Source organism: Pempheris klunzingeri, chromosome 8, assembly GCF_042242105.1.
Source record: "Pempheris klunzingeri isolate RE-2024b chromosome 8, fPemKlu1.hap1, whole genome shotgun sequence".
Lineage (NCBI taxonomy): Eukaryota > Metazoa > Chordata > Actinopteri > Acropomatiformes > Pempheridae > Pempheris > Pempheris klunzingeri.
The window spans coordinates 77,501-99,032 of NC_092019.1; the positions used below are offsets into that span (position 1 = coordinate 77,501).

The 21,532-nt window shown below is 46.9% G+C and overlaps 2 protein-coding genes across 7 annotated transcripts in view; both read left to right on the forward strand.

Annotated features, from left to right (window-relative positions):
* Nucleotides 1-14,348, forward strand: part of LOC139204804 (rho guanine nucleotide exchange factor 2-like) — a 22,765-nt gene extending 8,417 nt beyond the window's left edge. For 2 of the 3 annotated variants that reach the window (XM_070834805.1, XM_070834807.1), the window contains exons 5-22: nt 1-15; nt 1,656-1,759; nt 1,953-2,096; nt 4,155-4,405; nt 4,689-4,814; nt 5,062-5,179; nt 5,970-6,218; nt 6,324-6,400; nt 6,501-6,673; nt 7,030-7,097; nt 7,243-7,464; nt 7,576-7,653; nt 8,800-8,855; nt 9,618-9,659; nt 10,498-10,548; nt 10,665-10,952; nt 11,079-11,238; nt 11,404-14,348. The exon at nt 1-15 is cut by the window's left edge and continues 118 nt beyond it. In XM_070834805.1, coding sequence (XP_070690906.1) covers nt 1-15; nt 1,656-1,759; nt 1,953-2,096; nt 4,155-4,405; nt 4,689-4,814; nt 5,062-5,179; nt 5,970-6,218; nt 6,324-6,400; nt 6,501-6,673; nt 7,030-7,097; nt 7,243-7,464; nt 7,576-7,653; nt 8,800-8,855; nt 9,618-9,659; nt 10,498-10,548; nt 10,665-10,952; nt 11,079-11,238; nt 11,404-11,453 — 2,272 coding nt within the window. In that variant the 3' untranslated portion in view covers nt 11,454-14,348. The remainder of the gene's footprint in view (nt 16-1,655; nt 1,760-1,952; nt 2,097-4,154; nt 4,406-4,688; nt 4,815-5,061; nt 5,180-5,969; nt 6,219-6,323; nt 6,401-6,500; nt 6,674-7,029; nt 7,098-7,242; nt 7,465-7,575; nt 7,654-8,799; nt 8,856-9,617; nt 9,660-10,497; nt 10,549-10,664; nt 10,953-11,078; nt 11,239-11,403) is intronic. The other variant, XM_070834806.1, reaches the window with a different exon arrangement.
* Nucleotides 14,349-15,504: 1,156 nt separating this feature from the next.
* Nucleotides 15,505-21,517, forward strand: LOC139204806 (tropomyosin alpha-3 chain-like). 4 transcript variants are annotated; one of them, XM_070834812.1, is made up of 9 exons: nt 15,505-15,775; nt 16,469-16,618; nt 17,370-17,503; nt 17,760-17,877; nt 18,088-18,158; nt 19,220-19,295; nt 19,782-19,844; nt 20,004-20,073; nt 20,924-21,517. In XM_070834812.1, the coding sequence occupies exons 2-9, from the start codon at nt 16,484-16,486 to the stop codon at nt 21,004-21,006; spliced, it is 750 nt and encodes a 249-aa protein (XP_070690913.1). In that variant the 5' UTR covers nt 15,505-15,775; nt 16,469-16,483; the 3' UTR covers nt 21,007-21,517. The 4 variants fall into 4 exon arrangements, with proteins under 4 accessions (XP_070690913.1, XP_070690910.1, XP_070690911.1 ...); XM_070834809.1 differs by lacking the exon at nt 19,220-19,295 and adding an exon at nt 19,559-19,634 and having other exon boundaries at nt 15,507-15,775; XM_070834810.1 differs by lacking the exon at nt 19,220-19,295 and adding an exon at nt 19,559-19,634 and having other exon boundaries at nt 15,507-15,775; nt 16,472-16,618.
* Nucleotides 21,518-21,532: the final 15 nt, after the last annotated feature.

Consider the following 21,532-nt stretch of genomic DNA (forward strand, 5'->3'; position numbering starts at 1 on the left):
CAATAACATTGCAGGGTGAGACTGAGCCGCCACTGATTGGTTTAGAGCTAAAGATCATTCAGTGAACAAGTTTGAGATTAATGAAGCATCAGAGACGAGTTTCCACCAACTGACTAAACGTTATAACACAGCCCAAATAACTTCCTGTTGTTCCCCTTGTTGTTCCTGCAGTAGTTATTTTTTCCTGTTCTTGTTCCCACTGTAGCTCCTGTTGTGGTTCCTGTTGTCGTTCTTGTTGTGGTTCCTGTTGTGGTTCCTGTTGTCGTTCTTGTTGTGGTTCCTGTTGTTGCTCTTGTTGTGGTTCCTGTTGTGGTTCCTGTTGTCGTTCTTGTTGTGGTTCCTGTTGTGGTTCCTGTTGTCGTTCTTGTTGTGGTTCCTGTTGTCGTTCTTGTTGTCGTTGCTGTTGTCGTTCCTCTTGTCGTTCTTGTTCTTGTTGTGGTTCCTGTTGTTGCTCTTGTTGTGGTTCCTGTTGTGGTTCCTGTTGTCGTTCTTGTTGTCGTTCCTGTTGTCGTTCCTGTTGTCGTTCCTCTTGTCGTTCTTGTTATGGTTCCTGTTGTCGTTCTTGTTGTCGTTCCTCTTGTCGTTCTTGTTCTTGTTGTCATTCCTGTTGTTGCTCTTGTTGTGGTTCCTGTTGTCGTTCTTGTTGTGGTTCCTGTTGTCGTTCCTTTTGTCGTTCTTGTTATGGTTCCTGTTGTCGTTCTTGTTATGGTTCCTGTTGTCGTTCTTGTTGTGGTTCCTCTTGTCGTTCTTGTTCTTGTTGTGGTTCCTGTTGTGGTTCCTCTTGTCGTTCTTGTTCTTGTTGTGGTTCCTGTTGTGGTTCCTCTTGTCGTTCTTGTTCTTGTTGTGGTTCCTGTTGTCATTCGTCTTGTCGTTCTTGTTCTTGTTGTGGTTCCTGTTGTTGCTCTTGTTGTGGTTCCTGTTGTGGTTCCTCTTGTCGTTCTTGTTCTTGTTGTGGTTCCTGTTGTCGTTTGTCTTGTCGTTCTTGTTCTTGTTGTGGTTCCTGTTGTCGTTCTTGTTCTTGTTGTGGTTCCTGTTGTTGCTCTTGTTGTGGTTCCTGTTGTTGCTCTTGTTCCTGTTGTCTTTCTTGTTCTTGTTGTGGTTCCTGTTGTGGTTCCTGTTGTCGTTTGTCTTCCTTGTTCTTGTTGTGGTTCCTGTTGTTGCTCTTGTTCCTGTTGTCTTTCTTGTTCTTGTTGTGGTTCCTGTTGTTGTTTGTCTTGTCGTTCTTGTTCTTGTTGTGGTTCCTGTTGTCGTTCCTCTTGTCATTCTTGTTCTTGTTGTGGTTCCTGTTGTTGCTCTTGTTGTGGTTCCTGTTGTGATTCCTGTTGTGGTTCCTGTTGTTGTTCCTGTTGTTGCTCTTGTTCCTGTTGTCTTTCTTGTTCTTGTTGTGGTTCCTGTTGTTGCTCTTGTTGTGGTTCCTGTTGTTGCTCTTGTTGTGGTTCCTGTTGTGGTTCATGTTGTTGTTCTTGTTGTTGCTCTTGTTGTCCTTGTTCTTATTGTTGTTCCAGCTGTTTTTCCCATTTTTGTTCCTGTTGTTGATCCTTTAATTAGATACCCACTAACTGTCGGCTACACAATGACACTAAATGAGTTATTTAAAACATCCACCATTCTCTCGCTCACCTGTCTCTCTGTCTGTCTGCCTGTCTGTCTCTCAGGGTGACCGAGGACTCTGTGGGTCTCAGGAGGATTCTGTCTCAGTCCACCGAGTCTCTGAACTTCAGGAGCAGAACTTTGTCCATGGAGTCTCTAACTGATGAGGGTCTGTCAGTCAATCAGTTCATCACCAATCAATGATAAGACATTGTTAACCAATAATCACCATCAATAATCAATAATCAGACAACAGCCCTTTAACACATTCTGAATTCTGAACAGCAGCAGATTCTGAATCAAAGACACACAAAGAAACACACTGTGTTCTATGGTGTTGTGTGTGTATCGTGTGTGTACAGGTGAGTGGTGGTGGAGCCCTCTGCTGGAGGAGCTGCAGGGCGACGGTTTGTGTGTTCAGGCCGACAGCTGGAGTCTCGCTGTGGAGCCCAACTTCCTGCAGACGCTTCACAGAGACGTCATCCGACAGCAGGACGTCATCTACGGTACGCAGTACTAATACACACAGTACTGTAAATATATTTACGGTATGCAGTACTAATACACACACTACTGTAAATATATTTACAGTACGCAGTACTAATACACACAGTACTAAAACACATCTACGGTGTACAGTACTAATACACACAGTACTGTAAATATATTTACGGTATGCAGTACTAATACACACACTACTGTAAATATATTTACAGTGTAAATATAACTGTAAATATATTTACAGTACGCAGTACTAATACACACAGTACTATAAACACATCTACGGTGTACAGTACTAATACACACAGTACTGTAAACATATTTACGGTACGCAGTACTAATACACCCAGTACTGTAAACACATCTACGGTGTACAGTACTAATACACACAGTACTGTAAATATATTTACGGTATGCAATACTAATACACACAGTACTGTAAATATATTTACGGTACGCAGTACTAATACACACAGTACTGTAAACACATCTACGGTATGCAGTACTAATACACACAGTACTGTAAACATATTTACGGTACGCAGTACTAATACACACAGTACTGTAAACACATCTACGGTATGCAGTACTAATACACACAGTACTGTAAACATACTTACGGTACGCAGTACTAATACACACAGTACTGTAAACACATCTACGGTATGCAGTACTAATACACACAGTACTGTAAACATATTTACGGTACGCAGTACTAATACACCCAGTACTGTAAACACATCTACGGTGTACAGTACTAATACACACAGTACTGTAAATATATTTACGGTATGCAATACTAATACACACAGTACTGTAAATATATTTACGGTACGCAGTACTAATACACACAGTACTGTAAACACATCTACGGTATGCAGTACTAATACACACAGTACTGTAAACATATTTACGGTACGCAGTACTAATACACACAGTACTGTAAACACATCTACGGTATGCAGTACTAATACACACAGTACTGTAAACATACTTACGGTACGCAGTACTAATACACACAGTACTGTAAACACATCTACGGTATGCAGTACTAATACACACAGTACTGTAAACATATTTACGGTACGCAGTACTAATACACACAGTGCTGTAAACACGTCGATGGTACGCAGTACTAATATACACAGTACTGTAAACATATTTACGGTACGCAGTACTAATACACACAGTACTGTAAATATATTTACGGTACGCAGTACTAATACACACAGTACTGTAAACACATCTACGGTATGCAGTAGTAATACACACAGTACTGTAAACATATTTACGGTATGCAGTACTAATACACGCAGTACTGTAAACACATCTACGGTATGCAGTACTAATACACACAGTACTGTAAACATATTTACGGTACGCAGTTCTAATACACACAGTACTGTAAACACATCTACGGTATGCAGTACTAATACACAGTACTAATACACACAGTACTGTAAACATATTTACGGTACGCAGTACTAATACACACAGTACTGTAAACACGTCGATGGTACGCAGTACTAATATACACAGTACTGTAAACATATTTACGGTACGCAGTACTAATACACACAGTACTGTAAACACGTCGATGGTACGCAGTACTAATAGAGTTAGACTTAGACTTTTCTTTATTTGATCCCCCATAGGGGGGAATTCTCATGTTACAGCAGCAACAATAGAACAGGGAGAGTGAAAAGAAGCAATAGTAAAAGAAAAAATAGCAAAATAAATATAAATATAAATATAAATATAAATATATGGCTGTGATGAAATAAATATTTACACTATGGGATATTTACACTTTGGTTCAGAAATGTACAGGTATGGACATTACGCAGTACTTATACATACACTATGTAGTACCTATATTCACAGTACACAGAACTTGTACATACAATACTGCAGTATTTATACACACAGTATGCAGTACTAATAGACACAGTCTTTCTCTCTCTCTGACCTGTCTGACCGGTCTGTCTCTCTCTATCTCTCTCTGACCTGTCACTCTCTGTCTCACCTGTCTCCCTCTCTCCCCCCACCTTTCTGTCTGTCAGAGCTGATCCAGACTGAGTTCCACCACGTGCGGACCCTGCGGATCATGGAGGGGGTGTATCGGCGGGGCATGCTGGAGGAGGTGCAGCTGGAGGCGGGCGTGGTGCACGCCGTCTTCCCCTGCCTGGACCAGCTGCTGGAGCTGCACTCCGGCTTCCTGTCGGAGCTGCTGCGGCGCAGGAAGGAGGGTCTGATGGAGGGCAGCGCCGCCAACTTCACCGTCCGCAGGATCGGAGACCTGCTGCTCAGACAGGTACGGCGGCCCAGGTAGTCACCAGAACCCCGAGAGGCGGACTCCTCAAGTCCAGGATGGTTAAAGGGCAACTTCGTGCTTTATAAAGATGCAAATGTTTCCTCCTGATTGGACACATTAAACTGTTCAGTCTGATGGAGGAAACGGCTCCACCTGCTTCACCTTCAAACCAAGTCTGAACCCTCAAATGGCCCTTTGAAGGCAAAATGTCCTCACAGCGCAGGAAGGTCCTCATAACCATGGTGGAAAAACACAAAATGTGTGTGTGTGTGTGTGTGTGTAGTTCTCAGGTCAGAATGCAGAGGACATGAAGAAACTTTACTCTGAGTTCTGTAGTCGACACCCGAAGGCCGTGAAACTCTACAAAGAAGTTTTAACTCGAGACCGAAGACTGCAGCAGTTCGTCAGGGTGAGGACCTGAACCTGGACCAGGACCTGGTCTTGTATTTACTCTATCAGATATTTGCTCTATTTATTTACTCTATCTGATCTGGTTTGGACCTGACATGGTTTTGACTAGATTTCACCAAAACTAAATTGGGTTAGAATTGGTTTAGTCATAGTTTAAATGAATGTAGACAGGTGTAGAGCTGAGTTTAGACCTGGTGTTTCTGTGCTGATGTTGACTCTGTCTTTCTCCATCCTATAATGCTCAGCGTGTCTGTCGTGGTCCTCTGCTGCGTCGTCATGGCGTCCAGGAGTGCATCCTGCTGGTGACACAGCGAATCACAAAGTACCCCGTCCTCCTCCAACGAATCCTTGATAACACCAAAGGTGATCTCTAACGACCTCTAACGACCTCTGACCTCTCAACTCTAACAACTTCTAACAACCTCTGACCTCTAACGACCTCTAACAACCTCTGACCTCTAACGACCTCTAACAACCTCTGACTTCTAACGACCTCTAACAACCTCTGACCTCTAACGACCTCTAACAACCTCTGACCTCTAACGATCTCTAACAACCTCTGACTTCTAACGACCTCTAACAACCTCTGACTTCTAACGACCTCTAACAACCTCTGACTTCTAACGACCTCTAACAACCTCTGACCTCTAACGACCTCTAACAACCTCTGACTTCTAACGACCTCTAACAACCTCTGACCTCTAACGACCTCTAACAACCTCTGACCTCTAACGACCTCTAACAACCTCTGACCTCTAACGACCTCTAACAACCTCTGACTTCTAACGACCTCTAACAACCTCTGACCTCTAACGACCTCTAACAACCTCTGACCTCTAACGACCTCTAACAACCTCTGACTTCTAACGACCTCTAACAACCTCTGACCTCTAACGACCTCTAACAACCTCTGACCTCTAACGACCTCTAACAACCTCTGACCTCTAACGACCTCTAACAACCTCTGACTTCTAACGACCTCTAACAACCTCTGACCTCTAACGACCTCTAACAACCTCTGACCTCTAACGACCTCTAACAACCTCGGACTTCTAACGACCTCTGACCTCTGACCTCTGGCCTCTGGCCTCTAACAACCTCTATTGACCTGTGATGACCTGTTGTGTTACCGTGTTACTGTGACCTCCTGCAGGCAGTGAGGAGGAGGTGCAGGCTCTGAGCCAGGCGCTGCTCCTGCTGAAGGAGCTCATCAGCGCGGTGGACCAGGAGGTGCTGGAGCTGGACCGGACCAGGAGGCTGCAGGAGGTCCAGGCCCGTCTGGACCCACGGGCCCAGGCGGAGGTCCGAGGAGGAGGAGTGTTCAGGGGAGGAGAGCTGCTGAGGAGGAGGCTCCTCCATGAGGGGACGCTCCTCTGGAAGATCCAGGGCTCCAGGATGAAAGGTAGAGGAGGCCGGTGCTGTTCACCTGGTCACCTGCTCTGATGTCACACCTAGCCATGTGGGCAGAGCTTACAGTTCCTGACAGCATCTGTGTGTTTGTCTCTAGATGTTCAGGTCCTGCTGATGTCAGACATCCTGGTGTTCCTTCAGGAGAAAGACCAGAAGTTCACCTTTGCCTCACTGGTGAGTTCCTCCTGGTCCCACCTGATCCCGGGATCTTTCAGGATCCAATAGGGGTCCAAATCAGTCTCACCTGTCTGCTTCACCTGTCTGTCTGTCTCAGGACAAGTCTCCAGTGGTCTCTCTGAATAACCTGATCGTCAGAGACATAGCCAATCAGGAGCGAGGAATGTACCTGATCAGCGCCTCCACCCCCCCGGAGATGTACGAGCTGCACGCCTCGTCCAAAGATGACCGCCGGACCTGGATGAACCGCATCCAGCAAGCCGCTCTCAGGTCTGTGCTGCACCTCCCTGCACCTCCCTGCACCTCCCAGCTCCTCCCAGCACCTCTCTGCACCTCCCAGCTCCTCCCAACACCTCCCTGCTCCTCCCAGCTCCTCCCAACACCTCCCAGCTCCTCCCAGCTCCTCCCAGCACCTCCCATCTCCTCCCAGCACCTCAAACACCTCCCAGCTCCTCCCAGCACCTCGAACACCTCCCAGCTCCTCCCAGCACCTCTATGCACCTCCCAACAACTCCCAGCACCTCCATGCACCTCCCAACAGCTCCCAGCTCCTCCCAGCACCTCCATGCACCTCCCCGCGCAGACAGATAACCTACTTTAACATTAACATTAGGTTTTGTCCTCAGCTGTCCGTCCAGAGACGAGTTTCCTCTCATTGAGACTGAAGACAAAGCTTTACTGCGCCGACTCAGAGGTACAGCACCTCCTCCCCCTCCTCCTCTTCCTCTGTCTTCACCTCCGGTTTCTTGTTCACAAAGATTTTTGTTCTAAAAATAAAATCCCATCTATTTCAGACCTAATGTCTGTCCTCCTTCTCCTCCCCCTCTCGTCCTCTCCAGCTGACATCCAGCAGAAGGACAGGGAGGTGCTGGAGCTCCTCCAGGAACGAGTCACTCTGTTTTCTGACCTGGTGGAGGCGACAGGAAGAGGGAGAACAGAAGGAGTAGGAGGGGTGGAGCTCAGCACCTCCTCCTCTTCTTTGTCCTGCAGGAACCTGTTCAGAGCCGACACTCCTCACGCTCCTCGGGCTGAGTCACTCCTTGCCGCCTCCATCTCTGAAGGTGACACTTCATTCTTTTGTTTCTGTGAAGGGAAGAACCAAACTGACCTGAGCGTTTCACACCTATCACACCTGTCACACCTGGTCACTCTGTTTCTGTCTCTGTTCTCAGTGGACCGACTGACAGAGCTGCTGCTCAACTCCAGCATCATCAGGCCTTCCATAGCCAACGGCAACCAGGAGCTCAGTAGTGAGTCACTGCCAGCTGTCCACACCTGGAGACACCTGTCTCTACCTGCCTCTACCTGTCTGTCTCTACCTGCCTCTACCTGTCTCTACCTGTCTGTCTCTACCTGCCTCTACCTGTCTGTCTCTACCTGCCTCTACCTGTCTGTCTCTACCTGTCTGTCTCTACCTGCCTCTACCTGTCTCTACCTGTCTGTCTCTACCTGCCTCTACCTGTCTGGCTCTACCTGCCTTTACCAGTCTCTACCTGTCTATACCTGTCTCTACCTGCCTCTACCTGTCTCTACCTGCCTCTATCTGCCTCTACCTGTCTGTCTCTACCTGCCTTCACCAGTCTCTACCTGTCTATACCTGTCTCTACCTGTCTGTCTCTACCTGTCTATACCTGTGTCTACCTGTCTATACCTGTCTCTACCTGTCTGTCTCTACCTGTCTATACCTGTGTCTACCTCTCTGTCTCTACCTGTCTATACCTGTCTTTACCTGTCTATACCTGTCTCTACCTCTCTGTCTCTACCTGCCTCTACCTGTCCATATCTGTCTCTACCTGTCTGTCTCTACCTGTCTCCACCTGCCTTTACCTGCCTCTACCTGTCTATACCTGTCTCTACCTGTTTGTCTCTACCTGTCTGTCTCTACCTGTCTCTACCTGCCTTTACCTGTCTCTACCTGTCTATACCTGTCTATTCCTGACGACACCTGTCCACTAGTCTGACCACCTGTCTATCCACCTTTATGTCCACCTGTCTGTCTACCTCTCTGTCTACCTCTTCAACCACCTGTCCAACCACCCGTCTGACTACCTGTCTGTCCACCTGTCTGTGTACCTAATGGATAAAGGATAAGGATAAGGATAAAACTGATTATTGATAAATTCAAAGCACTTATTAGTATTAATGAAATAATGTATATCAATGATTTCGGGGACCAACAGCCGAACCGTGAATTTAGTCTCAGAGGAGTTGGTATGTAAACACCCCACTTACCTGAGGTTTGGAACGTCCGGTGGAGTTCTGGTGTCTGTTTCTTTGTTTCAGGATTTACATGTAGGCCTTTCTTTTTTCTCCCATGTGGTGAGGTCCCAACACTGTCTGTCCACCTGTCTGTCCACCTGTCTGACCACCTGTCTGTCTTCTTTTCTCCTTCTCAGATGGTGACGCTGGTTCTCTGAATGGTTCTTTTGAGTTGACCAGCAGCTCCTCGAAGGTGAATCCCATCAAAGCTACAGTCGCAGAACCCTAACCCTATTGTTTGATAAATTTTATTCAAACTGAACACGTGAACGCCTGAGGCCTGATTCTAAACGTGTTGGATCCGAACAGATGTGCTCTCAGGGAGGCGTTAACAGCCTCCACTGAGTCAGTCTGTGTTAACTCGGTCATATTGTGATTGAAGTCTGGTGTGATGAGAAAAGACTGATCTGACTGATTTCTTCCCTTATTCAAAAACTACTAACAGAAAATCAAGAAAACGAGGGATCGACGGTAAAATGGTCTGATCTGACTTCATGTTGTCTGTGGAGTTAGAACACTATTTTTTTTAATGTTTAAAATCAGTGATTTACAAGAAAGGAACCACCTTTGTGTCTTTATAATCTGGAAAAGGGAAACGGTTTCAGTTAAAAGGAGTAAACTGTTTTAGATGGTGAACGCCAGGTCAGATCCTCCACTTAGTGTTCACTACAGTTCCAACAAATTATTGAAAATGTCTGAATTGAAATGAATCTCAGTCATTTATATTTGAACAGTTTTTAAAGGAAACTCATCCATCTGTAGACCTGACTGTGGACATGTCATCCTTCTCTATATGTCTCACTGTTTATCTAAAGTTATCTGGTCGTGTGCTGGCTCTGTTGTTTCCATGGAAACAGATTTCAGAGCAGTGCTTCAAAGATCTAATTAAAGGAATGAAACAACATCTGATCAGTTTAAAGAGTAAATGTGAATGTGTCTTGTTTTTCCCTCTCAGGACAGAAACGGTAACCAGCTACAGGAACGAACTCTAAACGAGGTAAGAAACGCTTCATGATTTCTGTCCAGACATCAGCGAGTAAAATCACTGTTCCATTCACCTGATCAATCTTTGATCGATCCTCGATCCACAATCAATCCTCGATGACCAGGCACCAAACCTGCTCTGTTTCCAAGAAGAAGTCAAACTGTTCATTCAGAGAGGCAATACGAGACTAATGTCATTGTCTGAGCCGGCTGTGATCCAGCTGTAATCCTGCTGTGATCTGGCTGTTATCCGGTTGTGATCCACTTGAGATCCGGCTGTGATCCAGTTGTGATCCGGCTGTGTGAAGGTGAGGATGCATTAAGATACAACTGGAGTCACATTTAGTTTCTTGTTGTGGTTGAAAATAACCTTAAATTTAATAACTTAAATAATAATAAGTAAATGATAATGATAATAAATAGTTTTTAGGTTTTAAAACGAAGAAAGACGAACTTTTGGGAAACTTCAGAAACGCTACTTTTTAGTCTCATCTGACTGCCAGAGCGCTGGCGTTACGCCGTAGTTAACGGCAGCTTTATGGCTCAGGTGGATGTTTGTTTGGAGGCTCGTTCAACAAGCCGAGGTTATCAGGTTGTGAGGTTAGCTAGATTAGCTAGGTTAGCATGATGCTCATGTCTGTTGTTGTTCAGAGTTGTTGTATCTGGCTGCTGATTGGCTCAGTGATCATCTGCCCTGCCTAGGATGCAACGCTGATGTCACTGCTTTCTGCAAGATTTTATTGGTCGTGTGGTTCCTGAACACAGGAAGTGATTTACCGTTTAAAGGAATTACACCCAGTTTGTGCTCAGTCAGATCTGTTTTCAACAGCTGACACCTTTCCTCCCCACAGGAAGTCTGTCAACGATTGGTCGGTCTGAGCACGCACCTTCATGCCCTGCAGGTACGACAACAGGAAGTCCTTAACATGTTTATGAACCATCTGATGAGGATGAAGGTGGCTGGTTTCCTACAGTATATAAACATGTCTGCCTTCTAACTCTTTGGCTCCACCCCCAGGCTGCTGTGATTCGCCAGGACTCAATCCTGGAGCTGTCAGTCAGAACAGACCCCGCCCCCTGCATCCCAGGCCCGGCCCCCGGCCCCCGTCTCAGTCGATCAATGTCGCGGGACATGGGGCTGGACGCCGGCGGTGAGGCAGTGCTGCTGCGGCGGCAGGTGGAGCTGCTGCAGGAGGAAGTGACGCGGCTGCGTCTGAGGGGAGAGGAGCCAACCAGAGAGGTGGCAGGGTCAGTCATCAGGAAGAGGAGCAACGGCGAGATTAGCGATGTCAGCACAGGAGAACAGGTGAGTCAGGTGTTTAACGAAAGAGAAAGTAAACCAAACCAGGATTAACTAAACCAGGATAAGTCCAGGTAAACTAAACTAACATAAGCTAAGCTAACATAAGCTAAGCTAAAGTGTCGTTGCCAGCAGGTGAGCAGGAGGCGCGGCAGCAAGGACCTGGAGCCCCGCCCCCTTGCCCCATTGGCCAGTCAGGATCCAGTCGACCAGTTAGATGGCGTCCAGGAAGGAAACGAGGGGGAAGAGGAGGAAGTGATGCGGATCTCTCCTCGGTCCGACAGCCCCAGAGGTCAGTGCACCAGCTAATCAATAACTGTTATAGATCGCTGTTACATCATTAAAATAACTGTTCTGTAGGTATGTGTTAATTTAGAAAACATTCAGTTACTGTTGTTATGATGACTTAATGAACTTTGCTGTAGTCACCATGGTAACCAGTGATCTCTGACCTCAGATCTGCAGGACATCCCTGAGGAGAGCGAGTGTGGAGCCGACCCCAGTTAATGCCACACCGACACCTGCCGACCTCATGGACCTCTGCGATGTCACTGTGATGTCACAGTCATGTCACAGATGTCACAGACTTTTATACTGAAAGGTGGAGCCGGAGATGATGTCATTTCCTGTCTACAGAGGGTTTTTTTAGGCTAAATCAAATGTCTGATCAGCTGTTTGACTTTTGTTCCTGAAATATTTATGGATTGTTGCTGTTAGGTTAGAAACAGGAAGTATAAACATGTGACCTGTTTACATCATCACATTAGCTGGAGCCCCGCCCACGTGAGCGTGGTCGGTGGTGAGAGGGGCGGGGGTTAAATAGTTTATTCAAAAGGCTGGAGTTTCAGTCTGGTTCCCTCAGTGCGACTCTCACGAGACGCAGTGATGGGCTCCACACTACATTACCCAGAATGCCTTTGGATACCAACAGCTGCTGTGTGTGTCTTGATCTGTTGTAATCTGTTGTAATCAAAGAGACAAACACAAACAGCCTCAGTGGAAACATTAGAAACGGTAGATTTGATAGGATTTTACTACCAGAACAGTTTGGTTTCTGTGATATGTGAAACCAAAACACATTTTAAAATGTTTTCAAAGCCAACAGAACCCGGTGCAGCTTTTTACATTCTGTTTTTAAAGGTTCAGCAAAAAATAACAAATCAATAATCTAATCAGCAGAGCAGCCAGCTCACAGCTACTACAGAGGGGGGGTTACATACTGTTGAGTGATAGATCAGCGGTATTGTTAAAGAAACAGGAAGCTTGCTGTCTTTGCTGAAATCACTGCTGAAGCGTCTGTTAGCATGTTAGCATGTTAGCATGTCTCTGGTATACGAGTATTTTGTCCTCCTGGTTGGTTTTGACCAATCAGCTTGTTTGAAAATGTTTTAATTGCGACGTTGAACATGTCGATGCATCTCTGATGTTATTTTAACCAAAACACTTTGATCTGCAGAGCAGAACTTTATTTACAACCTGATGAAGAACAGCAGCAGCGTTTCAACATGTTAGAATACAGACTGAACATGTTCAGTGATCATGTGATCGGCTGATCAGCTGAGTGTCTCATACTTTGTGTCGCATTCATATTATACATTTATAAATATTTCATTTTAAATTTCAGATCATTCAAGATGATGGAAACAACAGGAAAAACTATTGTTTGTTCAGTCAATTGAGTCGATGCTGAATGATCCCATCAATCAAAGCTGCTGCTGATGATGCTGTCTCACCATCAGTGTAACGCTGTGTTAGTCTAAAAATATCATCGTCGTCATCGTCAACATGTGAGTGTAAAATGAAAATGGCCGACAGGTAGCAATCACATGATACAAAAACGAGGAACAGATTGTCAGAATAAATAAATAAATGCTCTCTGTGCTCTTCATTGTTCTTTACATCAGAACAATGAAGATTCATCTGGTCTCCTCAGTGAGATACGAAGGTTTGAACACATTATCCTCCAACAGCAGCACTAGCATCACTTTATTCATGTCCCTGTCACAGACGTCACTGTTGAACAGTGATGTTTTTGTATCATGTGACTCCTGATCTTTCTTGATCTTTCCAACTTTCGTCTTCTGAATCAGTTAGTATGACAGCAGTTTGATGTTCAGACTGAGCACACACTTTGTTTAAACTGATGTGGAGTCAGAAACGCAGCAGCAGATTCTCATTTTAATGTAGTTTAAAGAAACCACAGACTGTATGACAGAGGTGGGCGGGGTCACAGCGGCATCCACCACTGGTGTGTGGACGCCGTTTGAAGCCTCCAGATTTTTTTACGCCAAAAGTGATGCGTCAGTCCCCTCCCCCGCGTTCATGACCTCCTCTGATTGGCCAGATTCAGACAGGACCCTCCTCTGATTGGTCGGGTTCAGACAGGACCCTCCTCTGATTGGTCGGGTTCAGACAGGACCCTCCTCTGATTGGTCGGGTTCAGACAGGACCCTCCTCTGATTGGTCGGGTTCAGACAGGACCCTCCTCTGATTGGTCGGGTTCAGACAGGACCCTCCTCTGATTGGTCAGGCTCAGACAGGACCCTCCTCTGATTGGTCAGGGTTCAGACAGGACCCTCCTCTGATTGGTCAGGTTCAGTCAGGACCCTCCTCTGATTGGTCAGGGTTCAGACAGGACCCTCCTCTGATTGGTCAGGGTTCAGACAGGACCCTCCTCTGATTGGTCAGGTTCAGACAGGACCCTCCTCTGATTGGTCAGGTTCAGTCAGGACCCTCCTCTGATTGATCAGGGTTCAGACAGGACCCTCCTCTGATTGGTCAGGTTCAGACAGGACCCTCCTCTGATTGGTCAGGTTCAGTCAGGACCCTCCTCTGATTGGTCAGGTTCAGTCAGGACCCTCCTCTGATTGGTCAGTGACCCTCTTCCTGGTGTACCTTCCTCTAAATGGACCATCACTGACTACATGAACGTCCTGCTGTGCTGAAGAAGACTGTAAACTAGAGACTGAGAGCAGAAACTGTTCACTGAGCTGGTAAATCAGGAGAGAAGTCTCCTCATTTCCTCGTTGACTTCCATCCAATCAGACTTCTGTTTGGAGCCAGTGGAGTCGCCCCCTGCTGGACACTAGAGAGGAAGCAGCTTTAAGGCTCTTCAGCATCGGCTTCACTGTTCAGACCCAGAGGACACCGACACTCTTTATAGACTGATACCGACCAATCAGAGGACACAGACACTCTTTACACAGACTGATACCGACCAATCAGAGGACGCTTCTTTACAAACTGTGGTCGACCTGTTGGACTGAAGTTAGTTTTTGTATAAAGATGTGATCAGAACTGTAAATGATGCTTGTTGTAACTTCCCTGTCTGTCTGTGTGTTCATTGTTAATCTAATCAGCTGGATAAAATGTTGCTGTTTTTATTACTAGAGATTAAAATCATAAAATATTCTGGATTCATTTCTTGTTCTTTTATTTTAGCTTCTTCAATAATCTGCTGATCAGCCCAACTCTTCCCTGTCTGAACCCGTCAGTCACAGAATCTAGCAGAAACGTACCGTTTATCTTTTTATTCTCTGTGGACGATTCATCACCATCAACGGAAACAGAAGGCAGCTGCTGTCAGAGAGCTGACCTCTGGATGAATGAATGAATGAATGTGCAAATACTCACATTAATGAACAGCAGGCACCCCACCACAGAAGAGACCCCAGATACTTACAAATGTGTGAACATGAATCAGACAGACAAAGAGACGTAGAGACAGACCAGCGGATGCAGACTCGGGCGTATCGCACGTGTGGTTCAGTCCATCTGGAACATTCCAGCTACAGTGAGGAAGAAAATGGACAACAGTTGCCGTCATTTGTATTTCGACTCAAAGATCTGAGGAGCCGGTCTGCTCTGTAGAGATAAAGACTGATTGATTGATTGATTGATTGAGTCAGAACACATGGGAGGAGAGGTTCAGGATGAGAAGTTGCTTTTTTATCTAAACAGAGTTCAACTGTCAGGACTCAAGGTTACGTTCAGTCTCCACAACCGAGGCAGAAGCTTTGAAAACCCTTACTAACAACTAAAGTTAGAGGTTCAGACTTCACTGGACCAGTCCTACTTCAAGGTCCAGTCCCAGACCCCTGCACTGGCCTTGGGACACGGCAGACACCCTGCTGGGGTATAAAGGTCTACAAACATAACTAACCTCTGCTTCTCATTTAGACCCAACCCTGCAGACAGGGCAACCTTTGCAGATTTCCTATTGGTAAACTATCACCAGAAAAAAACCCATAATCTGTTAGTTTGGAGTTTACTGAGCTTAGACAGACTCCTTAAACTTCCCCTTTGTGGTCTAGTCATTCATCCACACTCACACAAAGTAGCAAGTATTTTACTGTGGTATTTCTACTTTAACTGGACTAAATTAGTTGAATGGATCCTCCAGCTCCGAAGACAAACTCCCATCAGTTGCTCTAACAGTCAGGAGATTCTCACTGACATTTTTTTAATGTTTAAACAACTTTTAATTTGGAAAGTCTTGTCAAAACGTCACTTCCTGTGGAGGGAACTTAACCCGGAAAAGGGTGTAGTCCTGTGTTTGGGAGTTGGCTGGACCAGGAAGCGGCGGAGAGCACCGGAGACCAGAAGCAGAACCAGAAGCAGAACCAGAAGCAGAAGCAAAGATCCGGATCCGGATCCGTGAGACGGTTCAGACAGACCGAGTTGTCTTATTCGGTTTAAAGAGTGACGCAGCAGCTCCGCTCAGCTAGCCCGCTAACAGCTTGTTAGCCTGTCTGCTAGCAGGGAAGTGACGGTGTCAGGTGAAGTCGGGCTCGAGCCACACGTGTGTTTACTTCAGAGGGCTCAGACAGGTAAGAAGAACCATCAGGGACACCTCCGCACCTGGCGTCTGTCTGCTCCGAGCTCTGCTGGCATGCTAACAGGCTAACAGGGCGGCGGTCCGCTGTTAGCTTCAGCAGCTAACGTGTCAAGTGCAGCACAACAACCCGTCAGAGTGAAAAACACTTTCACTGATGTGAAAGATCACTGACAATAATCAATAGTCAGTAATCAGGTTTCGGTCCTGACCACACTGAGAGAAACACGAGAAGATCATTGATTGTAAACTGTGAAGGACCCTGCGTCAAAGTAGGACACAAACAGGAAGTCACGAAATCAATAATGCAATGAACTCGTAGCTCCTGTAATAATCACTAATAAATGGATGTGATCATCTCACTGCTCACGTGTGTTACATCCTGAATCACAAATTAAATTTCTACCATGACTGACTTTTACTCAAATAGGTTTTAAGTTCAGGTGCGTTTTTTAAATGAAGCTACAGGCTGGTCTGTCTGTGTGTGTGTGTGTGTGTGTGTGTGTGTCTGTCTGTCTGTCTGTCTGTCTGTCTGTCTGTCTGTGTGTGTGTGTGTGTGTGTGTGTCTTTCTGTGTGTCTGTCTGTGTCTGTCTGCCTGCCTGTCTGCCTGCCTGCCTGCCTGTCTGTGTGTGTGTTCATGAAGACGGTGAGTCAACGTGTCTACAGATGTGACCGTTTGTCCTGCAGCAGAAGAAGAAGAAGATGAGTGGAGGACTAAACAGCATCGAGGCCGTGAAGAAGAAGATCAAAGTGCTGCAGGAGCAGGTGGAGGAGGCAGAGGAGCGGGCGGAGAGACTGCAGAGGGAGGTGGAGAAGGAGAAGAGGAGCAGAGAGGAGGTACACACACACCTGTACAGGTGGTTCTGTCAGATTCCATGAATACCTGCATGAGTTGGAGAAGGACTGTGAGGTTTGTTAGGAGGTCAATACCTGCTGTAGTACTGCTGTAGTACTGCTGTAGTACTGCTGTAGTACTGCTGTAGTACTGCTGTAGTACTGCTGTAGTACCTGCTGTAGTACTGCTGTAGTACTGCTGTAGTACCTGCTGTAGTACCTGCTGTAGTACTGCTGTAGTACTGCTGTAGTACTGCTGTAGTACTGCTGTAGTACCTGCTGTAGTACCTGCTGTAGTACTGCTGTAGTACTGCTGTAGTACTGCTGTAGTACCTGCTGTAGTACTGCTGTAGTACCTGCTGTAGTACCTGCTGTAGTACCTGCTGTAGTACTGCTGTAGTACTGCTGTAGTACTGCTGTAGTACCTGCTGTAGTACTGCTGTAGTACCTGCTGTAGTACCTGCTGTAGTACTGCTGTAGTACTGCTGTAGTACCTGCAGTAGTACTGCTGTAGTACCTGCAGTAGTACTGCAGTAGTACTGCTGTAGTATCTGCAGTAGTACTGCTGTAGTAACTGCTGTAGTACTGCTGTAGTACCTGCTGTAGTACTGATGTACTACTGCTGTGTACTCTGCAGTGCTAGTGTAGTACTCTTACTAGTGTAGTACTGCCTCAGTTCTGCTGTACTTGTACTGTGTGTTACTGAGCAGGTGAGTCTGACCCGTGGGTGTGTGCCGTCCACGTTGTCTTGCAGGCGGAGGCGGAGGTGACGGCTCTGGGTCGTCGTCTGCAGCTCAGTGAGGAGAATCTGGACCGAGCTCAGGACCGACTGGCCACCACCCTCCATAAACTGGATGAGGTGGAGAAGGCTGCCGACGAGAGCGAGAGGTACCTGTACACACACCTGCACACACACCTGCACACACACCTGCACACACACCTGTACACACACCTGTACACACACCTGTACACAGACACACACCTGTACACAGACACACACCTGTACACACACCTCAGACACATGTTATTTTAATAACCTGGTGATGCTTTCCTGTGTAGAAAGATTCACTAAGTTGTAACTATCTCCACCTGCCTGTCTGTCTCCACCTGCCTGTTTGTCTGTCTCCACCTGTCTGTCTGTCAGAGGGATGAAGGTGATAGAGAACAGGGCTCTAAAGGACGAGGAGCGAATGGACCAGCTGGAGATTCAGCTGCGCGAAGCCAAACACATTGCAGAGGAGGCTGACCGCAAGTATGAGGAGGTCAGAGTACACACACTGAGTACTGCAGTACACACACACACACCGAGTACTGCAGTACACACACACCGAGTACTGCAGTACACACACACCGAGTACTGCAGTACACACACACCGAGTACTGCAGTACTCAGGCACAGAGTAACATGTATGGAGTACGACAACAAAAAGTACACATGCACATGTAGTAACAGGTGTGTGTTTGATTGACAGGTGGCCCGTAAACTGGTGATAGTAGAAGGAGAACTGGAACGAGCTGAAGACAGAGCAGAGCAGGCCGAGAGGTACACACTCACTCACACACACACACTCACACACACACACACACACACACACACACACACACACTCAGTCACACACACACACACACACACACACACACACACACACACACACACACACACACACACACACACTCAGTCACACACACACACACACACACACACACACACACACACACACACACACACACACACACTCAGTCACACACACACACACACACACACACACACACACACACTCACACACACACACACTCAGTCACACACACACACACACACACACACACACACACACACACACACACACACACACACTCACACACACACACACTCACTCACTCACTCACTCACTCACTCACACACACACACACTCACACACACTCACACACACACACACACACACACTCACACACACACACACTCACTCACACACACACTCACTCACACACACACACTCACACACACACTCTCACACACACACACACACACACACACACACACACACACACGTGTCCTGCAGGTTACACACGTCATAAACAGAAGAGACACCTGTGGACTAACACACCTGTGCATGTCTTACAGTCTAACAGCTGCTTACAGCATGATGCTTCTGACAGACAGGTCCAGACAGAGGGACAGATAGACAGACAGGTAGGCACAGACAGACAGGTAGGAAGAGAGACGTGCTGGAGGTTGACCAATCACAGCCTTATGAGAGATCTTTGTAATAACAGCTGATAGAAACTTTCAGCAGTTCACTGTCAGACTCTGGCTTCTTCTCCATGGCAACGGCAGCTGAGGCTCATGGGTATTGTAGTAATTACAGAAAGAACAAACCTGATTGGTGTCACACGTGGACACGTGACCTCGGTGTGAGTCTTACTGCTCCATCTTTCTCTTCCTGTCTCTTCCCGTGGCAACATGTCACCGCTGCTGCCTGTCCTGTTACCTGTCTGTCTACCTGTCCATCCACCTGTCTGCCTGTCCTACTACCTGTCTGTCCACCTGTCCATCCACCTGTCTGCCTGTCCTGCTACCTGTCTGTCCACCTACCTGTCTAACAGTAAGGTACGGATGTTGGAGGAGCAGTTGAGGTGTTTCGACCAATCTCTGAAGAGCCTGCAGGCGTCTGAGGACAAGGTACTGAGGGTCACCTGACCGCCCACCTGTCAGCAATCAAACCACTGGAGCTCCGCCTCCTGACCTCCTGCCTCTCATGACCTCTGACCTTTAGCTTCAGCTCCTCCTCTGTCCGCTGCGCTCTGCATGACCTTAACCTGCTGCCAGCTACATCTGACACCTGTCTGACACCAGACTGCACCTGTCTGACACCAGACTGCACCTGTCTGACACCAGACTGCACCTGTCTGACACATGTCTTTGATGTGACCTTTGACCTGCAGTAAGTGTCGTGTGCTGGAGGAGGAGCTGAAAACTGTCTTCAGTAGTTCAAAGTGTTTGGAGGCCCAGGCTGAGAAGGTAGGAGGAGGGGGGCGGGGGGGGGGAGGGGGGGGGGGTAGTGAACAGGTGTTTAATGGGTCAGGGAGGAGTTCACTATAAGGGTCTCAACTAACTGGTTTCCTGCACACCTAAAACTCTCTGATTGGATGTCTGTCTCTTCCTCAGTACTGTCAGAAAGAGGACAGGTATGAAGAGGAGATTAAGAACCTGAGCAACAAACTCAAGGAGGTGAGACAGAAATAATGTACCTCCCTGTTTACCTGTCACCTGCTGACTTCCTGTTTATTACCTGTCACCTGCTGACTTCCTGTTTATTACCTGTCACCTGCTGACTTCCTGTTTATTACCTGTCACCTGCTGACTTCCTGTGGTAACTTCCTGTTGTAGGCTGAGTCCAGAGCGGAGTTTGCGGAGCGTTCAGTGGCCAAACTGGAGAGATCCATCGACGGGCTGGAGGGTGAGACAGGCTCTACCCGTCTGTGTTCTCAATGAGTTCATCAACATAATTAGAGCATTGATTAATACCTGAGTTTCACCATTACTTCAACCTCTGGGCTTCTCACTTACGCTCTATGATTAAAAAGGAACATTTAAAGGGTCACTCCCCTGTTTCTACCCATGATCCTCTCTGTCCTCATCCTGGTGTGTGAGTGACTGGTAGGTAGTAAAAGTGTTGGAACTGGTCCAGTAGATCACCTCAGCCAGCAGACACCAAACGGGCTGCAATGGCTGCAACGTGATCCTTTGGGACAACTGCACCTGATCACAGTAGGTCCACTAAAAGAGCTTGTTTGATCCACTGACAGGCTCAGAGTGTTATTCTAAGTGTGTGACAGCATCATGGAAAGGATCCCTACAGAGAGAGACCTGGAAGATCCTTTTGGTTTAACCACAAACAGCACACACACCAGACTACATTCACTAAAACGGGTTTTAGAGAACAGGACACAGGAGCTGCTGCTCTGCTGCTGCCTCCATCAGTCAGTGTGTTTGTGTTATTGTGAGACTTTGGTGTTTTAAAGGGTTAATTCAGATCCAACACAATATTTGTGTAACACAACAACACAACCAAACTACCTGATGGAGGCAGCAGCAGAGCTGCAGCTCCTGTGTTCTGTGAGCTAAAATCCCTGTTTTTGTGAATGTAGTCTGGTGTGTGTGCAGAGGGCGATATAACGGCTGTACCAGTCGCACACCAGCATGTGTACCAACAGGGCGCTGGTTTAAGAACAGCGGAGCTTCCCTTTAATGTTTCTGACTGGTGGTCCGGCCCCCGTCATGTGACCTGACCTGTGTTTGTGTTTCAGACAAACTGGCTGCAGCCAAAGAGGAGAACATGTCTCTGTCAGCCACCCTGGACAAGACCATGCAGGAGCTCAACTCCTTCTGAACCCCCCCTCCTAAACTCTATGGCCAAACCCCCCCCACAGGATGTCAGGAAACTTAGTGGTACTAACCCAAGTGGCGTCGCCTCCCCCCCTCTTCTCCTTTCTTAATGTTTTTTTGTGCCGAACTTCCAAGTCACCCCCCCCAAAAGACTAATGAAGGACTAGCTGAGCTCAGAGTGTTTGTCTTAACGGGCCCTCATTATTTTCTGTGCCACATTAATTATTGATTGATTGATTAGAGACAGCTTCCTGTCAGCCAATCATCTGTTGCTTTTGTTCCTTGGCGCGTGATTTAATGTAGCCAATCACAACGAGGCATTCCACTGCCAGACATGGTGGACCAGGGGCCAATCAGAGGCCCTACAGGTAACCTCTGACCTGATGACACGACAAATATAGTTTAAAGATGCTTTTACCTGCGGTGGCGTCTCGCTGTGATGACATCACAGCTCATTGTACAATGACATGAAGTCAGACAGGATTTTATAAAATAAAAGCACCGTCACCGACCCAGCCTGCCTCAGGTAT

Coding starts and splice junctions, on each gene's coding strand:
- LOC139204806 (XM_070834812.1), top strand. CDS start 16,484: ATGAGTGGAGGACTAAACAGCATCGAGGCCGTGAAGAAGAAGATCAAA. Junction 16,619..17,369: donor AGAAGAGGAGCAGAGAGGAG/GTACACACACAC, acceptor GTTGTCTTGCAG/GCGGAGGCGGAGGTGACGGC. Junction 20,074..20,923: donor ATCCATCGACGGGCTGGAGG/GTGAGACAGGCT, acceptor TTTGTGTTTCAG/ACAAACTGGCTGCAGCCAAA.